Source organism: Myotis davidii, unplaced genomic scaffold, assembly GCF_000327345.1.
Source record: "Myotis davidii unplaced genomic scaffold, ASM32734v1 scaffold988, whole genome shotgun sequence".
NCBI lineage: Eukaryota > Metazoa > Chordata > Mammalia > Chiroptera > Vespertilionidae > Myotis > Myotis davidii.
In genome coordinates, this window is record NW_006298962.1 from 58,084 (window position 1) to 65,725 (window position 7,642).

Below are 7,642 nucleotides of genomic sequence, written 5' to 3' on the forward strand. Positions count from 1 at the left end.
AGAATGATTTGGTCACTATAGCAACTACTGAGCTCAAAGGTTAAACCTCACATGGGACATGTGAGGCCCTCCTTTATTTTGTAAATATAGACCTTTGGCTATTCTCAGTTCTCTTGTCTTATGGAAACGTAACTTCTGCTGGCTCCCTGCTCCCTTGTCTTATGGAAATGTACTCTTTTGCAACTCTGAAGCCCTGTGTTTCTTTCATGGACCCCCTTAATTTTAAAAATTCCCTATACCTGCCTTCTTCACCTCCCAAAATTCCTATTTCAGCAGCAAGTTTGGAGCACAGATTGGATGGCCCTAAATCAGGGAGCTTTCTACAAATCAGCTCCTAGGAGCCCAGGCTGATTTCTTCCTGAAGGCCAGTTCCAGGAATCAGCCTGCTCATTCCTGCCAGGAACATGTGCCCTCGCCTACGGCATCCCTTCGAGCAGGAAACCCCAAGAGAACTCTGTGACGAGGAGACGGCTATACTTGCACTGGGCAGTAGGTAGCCACCGCTGAGTACTTGAAACGGGCTGTGTGACTGAGGACTACACTGTAAATGTTTTAATTTGAATAGAAATAGCTACAGGTGGCTAGCAGCTCAGTAGCCTCAGAGCTTTCCTTACATGTGGCCTGGTCTGCCAACCGCACCTTCTCTCTTCCATTAACATGAAGCATGTGCCCTAGTTGAGTTTTACACACACGTGGAAGCTTGTACAAAGATGGCCTAGGGCCCTAGCCAGTTTGGCTCAGTGGATAGAGTGTCAGCCTGCGGACTGAGGGGTCCCAGATTCGATTCCGGTCAAGGGCCTGTACCTTGTTTGCGGGCACATCCCCAGTAGGGAGTGTGCAGGAGGCAGCTGATCGATGTTTCTCTCTCATTGATGTTTCTCGCTCTCTGTCTCTCTCCCTTCCTCTCTGTAAAAAATCAATAAAATATATTAAAAGAAAAAAAGATGGCCTAGGGTAGGCGTGCCATTTTGTAATCTGCTTTTCTTCCCTCGTGACAGGTAGTGCGGAGCTCCAGGTCACCACTGTACCTCCTCTCCTAAGTGTTGCCCAGTATTCTCTATGTTGCAAAGATCCACATCTTATCTAACCACCTCCCAGTGATGGACGCTTGGGCTGTTTCCATTGTTTTCCTAACACGACAAACACACTTCCAGAAACATCTTTGCATGTATATCTACCTAGGTGGTAGAATTTTAGTATGAAACATTCTCTTTTTTTTAATATATTTTATTGATTTTTTACAGAGAGGAAGGGAGAGAGATAGAGAGTTAGAAATATCGATGAGAGAGAAACATCGATCAGCTGCCTCCTGCACATCTCCTACTGGGGATGTGCCCGCAACCCAGGTACATGCCCTTGACCGGAATCGAACCTGGGACGTTTCAGTCCGCAGGCCGACGCTCTATCCACTGAGCCAAACCGGTTTCGGATGAAACATTCTTAAAGGGGGGGTTGCTAAATTGCCCTTAAAAAAGCATGCCTATCAGGGAAAGTGTGTGAGTATGCTCATATGCTCACGTACCAAGGCTAAACTAACATCGAGGGGGACAGTTCTTAATTCTTTTTAAATTGGATGTGATTGTTTCTTTAGTTTACTTTTTTCTGAATTACCAGTGAAGTTGAGAGGTTTTCCCTTGTATTTCTTGTTTCTGCTTGTTATTTCTCTTATCAATCTTTCCACTATGCTGTTTCTTTTTCTTATTGCTTTATAAGGGCTCTTTGTATTTTGTCCATTTTATCAAATACTTCTTCCCAGACTGTAGTTTGTCTTTTAACTTTACTTAACATTTGCATAGAGAAGCTTTGTTAATTTTGTGGCCTTCTTTGAGAACTTTAAACATTAATTGCTAAAGAAAGAAACAACAAAGCCAACAGGACGGTTACACAGTTAGTCCCTGGTCCAGGGCAGATGCCCTTTAGGTCCCCGCTTCGGTGCTTTCCAGCTGTCCGGTCCTGGGAAAATACTAGATCTCACGGGCCTTCGCCCTTGCAGTCTGTAAAACGGGAATAAAACTGGCCTTTTACGAATTTAGGGAAGTGTGTAGCTTTCATCTTGGCTGAAGACGCCCGTTCCCTTTTCCTGAAGTAGGTTCATCAATCAAATCAGAACAATTGTGTTAAACACTGTATTTACTAGGATCTTCTAACTACAGGACGGGGAGAGGGGACGGCATGGCGGATGTGGCCATTAACAACTCCTAACCGCTCTGGGGAGCACAGTATCACAATTTTACCGGGAGCAACGGAGTCCAAGGAACCCCGTTCCTGGGTCTTTAAAACTAAGAGCCTCACCACCGAGCTGTCTGCGCGCCTCCGCCAGGAAGCCCTCGGGCCGCCTAGCCTACCCGTGGGTTAGACATGCCGAGGGGCGACGAGGGTGGAGAGCGACGCGGAACCAAGTGTCCCGGGCTCGGGTGTCTCGGGCTCTCTTTCCTTGCTGTTTCTCCGCGGTGCCTTTTGGGAGTTGTAGTCAGACGCGCTTCAGCCAGCTTGTTGGGTGGACAAGGGCAAAACTCCAAATCCCAGTATGCCGCGCGGCGGTCGGGTGCAGCGCCTGCTCTGATCCTCCCTACTTTTCTACTCCTTCCCTTCTCTTCTGAATCCTCCGCTCGGGACCCCTGTCTGTGAAAGCCTTCGTCGCTCTCCCTACCCTTTTCTCTAATTTTTAACCGTCCTTTCCCCTATTTCCTGGAGCCAGTGCGAGACATTGACTCCGATTAAGCGACGTACACGAGTTGGGGTGGACAGAGTGGTAAGGGGCCGGGAGAAGGGACGGCGGAGGGCAGGAGCGTTGAGTGAGAGGGAGGAGTGGGAGGGAGGAGTGGGAGGAAAGTGGGAAGTTAGATCGGACGTGGTGGATCAGGTTGAATGGGGTGAAGCAGTAGTCTTGGGGGGAGGAAGAGGAAAGAGGTGGACTTAGACTGGGGAGACATGGAGGGAGAGGTAGCTTATTGCCGTGGCCAGCAAGAGACGTGGGCCAAGTAGATGGGAAGGCCTGACAGATGTGGAGCGTAGGGGCTGCTCTGACCAGGAGAGGTCACTGCTTAGTAAAGACGAGACAAATTACCGAAATACAAAATGATTTTGAAAATATGGGACAATTAACAGCCTGTTGCTAGGAAATTAAGAGAAGACTGGAGGTGAGGCCAGAGTGGGGTGAGGAGGCAGGAGAGGAAGAAGTCAGTCGGGTTTGGGAGGAACAAGAGATGAATGACATGGAAAGGGAAACCGGAGGAAAGATGGGTCATGGTGGGGCCAGTGGATGGGACCTGAGTGAGAAAGGCGAGGGGTGATGTTGGCACACATTGTGGGCAGTGTTTCCAACACTTGCATCTCAGGTGATGGAGAGCACCCCGTCGAGGGCTGGACTGAACCGAGCACACCTGCAATGCAGGAATCTGCAGGAGTTCCTTGGGGGCCTGAGCCCTGGGGTGCTGGACCGACTCTACGGGCACCCTGCCACCTGTCTGGCTGTGTTCAGGTGAGGCTGCCTGTCCTGACAGGCACCATGGTGGGCAATGCAATGGGCCTGCAGACTGGGGCAAGTCGTCATGGGTAGGAGCATTAATTCTAAGGGGCTTGGAGATTAAAGTGTATCAGGTCAAAACAGATGGTGTTTGTGGGACGGCGAGACGGGCAAGGCTGTGGGGGTGAGAGGCTGAGGTGCGGGTGGAGAGCAGTTGCTGACACTAACATTTTGTCTCTGCCCCCTGCAGGGAGCTCCCGTCTTTGGCTAAGAACTGGGTGATGCGGATGCTCTTTCTGGAGCAGCCTTTGCCGCAGGCTGCTGTGGCCCTGTGGGTGAAGAAAGAATTCAGCAAGTGAGTCTGCTGCATTCTCAGCTAGATTTCCCAAACTGCTGTTCCCGGGGACATTTTCAGGAAGAGTAATGGGTACAGCACAAAACTTGTAACTAAATGAGTCTGGGAAGCTTGGCATGCTGCTTTCCCTCGGGGAGAGTTGTGATAAGGCTCCGGTAAGTGCTGCAGTACAGAAATTTGCCTTAAGAAGACACTGATTCACCCAGAAACAGTGACCCAAGGAACACCAGTTCAGACAAGGTAGGAATGGAGGCCATTCTGAGCCTCCTTTTTTTGTTCTCCAGACACCCCCTCACTCTCTGTTTCTGTGTCAGAGCTCAGGAGGAAAGCACAGGGCTGCTGAGCGGCCTCCGGATCTGGCACACGCAGCTGCTTCCTGGTGGTCTCCAGGGCCTCATCCTCAACCCCGTCTTCCGCCAGAACCTCCGCACTGCGCTTCTGGGTGGGTATGTCCTTCCTGATCTTCCTGAGCCGGGCCAGGGCCTCCGGACCCGAGGGCCTCCTACGGGAGTCCCTTTAGGAATGAGTCGGGCCGGATGTGGCTCACAGCATGGGGAAGACCTCCCACTCATGGCCCCTGGGGACGAGGGTGGAAGGAGGGCAGAGGGTGGGCCTGGGACACAGGCAGGGCTCCTTACTCTTGGCCTGTCTGGGCGTAGGGGCAAGGCCTGGTCTGATGACACAAGTCAGCTGGGACCAGACAAGCATGCCCGGGACGTCCCCGCACTGGATAAGTACGCCGAGGAGCGATGGGAGGTGAGGCCTGGGGGCTCGGTGTGTCTCTGCGTGTGCTCCTTCCCGTGGGCCCTCGAGGCATCTGCGCTCTCCCCGCCCTCAGGTGGTCCTGCACTTCATGGTGGGCTCCCCCAGTGCAGCCGTCAGCCAGGACTTGGCTCAGCTCCTCAGCCAGGCAGGGCTGATGAAGAGGTGAGGAAGCCAAAGGCACGCCAGCGCCCCGCTTCGCCTGCCGAACGGAGTGTCTGGGAGGTCAGGAGTGGAGGGGCTTGACTGAAAAAGGAGAGTTGAAAGGAGTGCGGCCAGAGATAACCCAGAAGGCGTGAGAGGACCAGTGGGGATTGTGGCCTTTCTCTGCACGCCTCTCCCATCCCTCTCCCGCCCCCAGTGCTGAGCCTGGAGAGCCGCCCTGCATCACCTCTGCTGGCTTCCAGTTCCTGTTGCTGGACACCCCCGCCCAGCTCTGGTACTTCATGCTGCAGTACCTGCAGACGGCCCAGGTGAGGGGCGGGACCGCTCGCCGCTCGCGGCTCTTCCCAAGGCCCCCTCTGAAGCTGCTGCCAACAGACTGCTCCCTGACCCTCCTCTCCTGTCTCTGCCCACCCCTCAGAGTCGGGGCATGGACCTAGTGGAGATCCTCTCCTTCCTCTTCCAGCTCAGCTTCTCTACTCTGGGCAAGGTATGCAGGGGCTGGGGCTGGGCATGGTGGGCGAACTGAAGGGGTGAGATGGGAAGGGGACGTGGGGCTGTGTGGCAAGAGTGAAAGATGAGAACGAACAGAGCACGGCCAGAGATGGGAAGAGAGAGCGAGTGGTGGGCTTGGCAGGGAGAGGAGGGGAGGTGTTTCGGACCCCAGCTTGCTACCTCTTCCCCAGGATTACTCTGTGGAAGGTATGAGTGATTCTCTGTTGAACTTCCTGCAGCATCTGCGTGAGTTTGGGCTTGTTTTCCAGAGGAAGGTATGAGCACCCAAACACAGGGCTTCTCGGGAAGAGGCGGGTCCATGTTGCCAGGGCCTTTAGGAAGGAGAGGGCCTTCTCGAGGCAGCAGAAAGCAGTTGCCAGACTTGGGTCCCTTGGGAGAGAAGTTGGGTGGGGCTCTGTGCACTGGGAGGGATCGGGTGTCTCAAGAAGGAAGGCATGAGACCTGAGGGCCCTCTGCCTTTCCCTCCACCCTTCCCAGAGGAAGTCTCGGCGGTACTACCCCACGCGCCTGGCCATCAATCTCTCATCGGGTGTTTCTGGGGCGGGGGGCACTGCGCATCAGCCAGGCTTCATTGTCGTGGAAACCAATTACCGGCTGTACGCCTACACAGGTGAGGCGACAGAGGCCCTGGGAGAGCAGGTTGGGATGGGAGTGGGGAGGGAAGGAGGTTGGAGGAAATGTCAGTTTTTTTCAGTTTACCCGACAGTGTACAGTTTTCCAACACTTCCGATCACACATGAGGGCAGGGCTGAGGGAGCCTGGGTGCAGGGCAGCCTCCTCATCCTCTCTTCCCATCCCCGTCAGAGTCGGAGCTGCAGATCGCCCTCATTGCCCTCTTCTCTGAGATGCTCTATCGCTTCCCCAACATGGTGGTGGCGCAGGTCACCCGGGAGAGCGTGCAGCAGGCCATCGCCAGCGGCATTACAGCCCAGCAGGTAGCCCGCTTGGGGGTGGCGGGAAGACGGGGTGCGCACGGGCTGTGTGGGCCCCTTAGAGGAGGCCAGCACCAGGTCTGTGCAGGGGGTGGTGTGACTTGCCTGCTTGAGCATAGAGCAGGCACATGAGGAGAAGTTGAGGCTCTCGGCGTGGGAAAGACTGGAGGGACCAGGGATAGCTCTGCATCTGTGTCTTGGCACCACTACTTCCTGGCTGCATAAACAGGCTAGGTGCTTCGTTTCTGAGCCTGTTTCCTTATGTGGGAAATGGGAATCCTGAGTTTTCAATTCGCTGGATTGTGGGGAGGATTCAGTGAGAGAGCAGCAGTGAGACATTGAGCTCAGAGCCTGCCACACAATAAGTGCTGCTATTTTAAAGAAAAACAAAATAAGACTGTGCAAAGGGCAGATGAAATGGCAGACATGGCCCGTGGGAACAGCAACTTGGGACAACAGCTGAGCAGGGAACGGGCTGATGACAGCCGGTGGCTGAGTTTGTAAGCAGTGAGTTGATGTTATAGGTGATGGCTGAGGGAGTTTTCCTGCCTTCTTATTCAAGCCCTTGATTCCATTCTTCTCTGTGGTTTTAGATCATCCATTTCCTAAGGACAAGGGCCCACCCAGTGATGCTTAAACAGGTACGGACAGGTACCACGTGCTGGAGGCTGACAGCCCTGCACTGGTGACGAAGCGCTGGACAATCTGGGGGATGCGTGGAGGGCTGGGTCCTCTGGGGCAGTGTTCCGGAATCTCACAGCCACCTCCTGGCCCTGCAGACACCTGTGCTGCCGCCCACCATCACCGACCAGATTCGGCTGTGGGAGCTGGAAAGGGACAGACTCCGCTTCACCGAGGGTGAGTGGCTTTGGTGGCTGATCCTTAGCCTTTGGCCAGAGGAAGGACAGTTCCGTCTTGATGACCTGAAAAAGCTATTAATGAATTTTTTGTTTTGTCTTGCTGACAAGACACTTTATTTCCCGGCGAGTCTCAAATCTGTGCAATTTGGATTTAGTTAGGAGAGGGAAATTGGGAGGGGCCACCTCTCTGGTTTTGGTGAGCATTATGGGTTTTCTTACTGCACTATGTTGCCTCCCCGAATATGGTTGGGTGAGCCAAGGAGGAGACTTAGAGGGCTACACTGACAAGGTGGGCGGCCTGGGGCGAGGGGCTCAGGGCTCGCCTCCTCTCCCCCAGGCGTCCTGTACAACCAGTTCCTGTCGCAAGTGGACTTCGAGCTGCTGCTGGCCCACGCGCGGGAGCTGGGCGTGCTGGTGTTCGAGAACGCGGCCAAGCGGCTCATGGTGGTGACGCCTGCGGGGCACGGCGACGTCAAGCGCTTCTGGAAGCGGCAGAAGCACAGCTCCTGACGCGGGCGCCGGACGCCCCGGGGACTTGGGGGACCTGCACGTGGGGACGCTGCTGTTCAATAAAGTCGGAAAGCGCTCC

The 7,642-nt window shown here is 54.3% G+C and overlaps 1 protein-coding gene across 2 annotated transcripts; it reads left to right on the top strand.

Annotated features, from left to right (window-relative positions):
• Positions 1-2,499: 2,499 nt before the first annotated feature.
• On the top strand, positions 2,500-7,641 carry GTF2H4 (general transcription factor IIH subunit 4). Of its 2 annotated transcripts, XM_006774541.2 has the most exons (14): positions 2,500-2,752; positions 3,339-3,481; positions 3,717-3,821; positions 4,136-4,267; positions 4,481-4,577; positions 4,660-4,748; positions 4,945-5,056; positions 5,167-5,235; positions 5,432-5,515; positions 5,739-5,871; positions 6,066-6,196; positions 6,787-6,834; positions 6,973-7,051; positions 7,391-7,641. In XM_006774541.2, the coding sequence occupies exons 2-14, from the start codon at positions 3,342-3,344 to the stop codon at positions 7,561-7,563; spliced, it is 1,392 nt and encodes a 463-aa protein (XP_006774604.1). In that variant the 5' UTR covers positions 2,500-2,752; positions 3,339-3,341; the 3' UTR covers positions 7,564-7,641. The 2 variants fall into 2 exon arrangements, with proteins under 2 accessions (XP_006774604.1, XP_015426485.1); XM_015570999.1 differs by lacking the exon at positions 5,432-5,515.
• The last annotated feature ends 1 nt before the right edge of the window (position 7,642 follows it).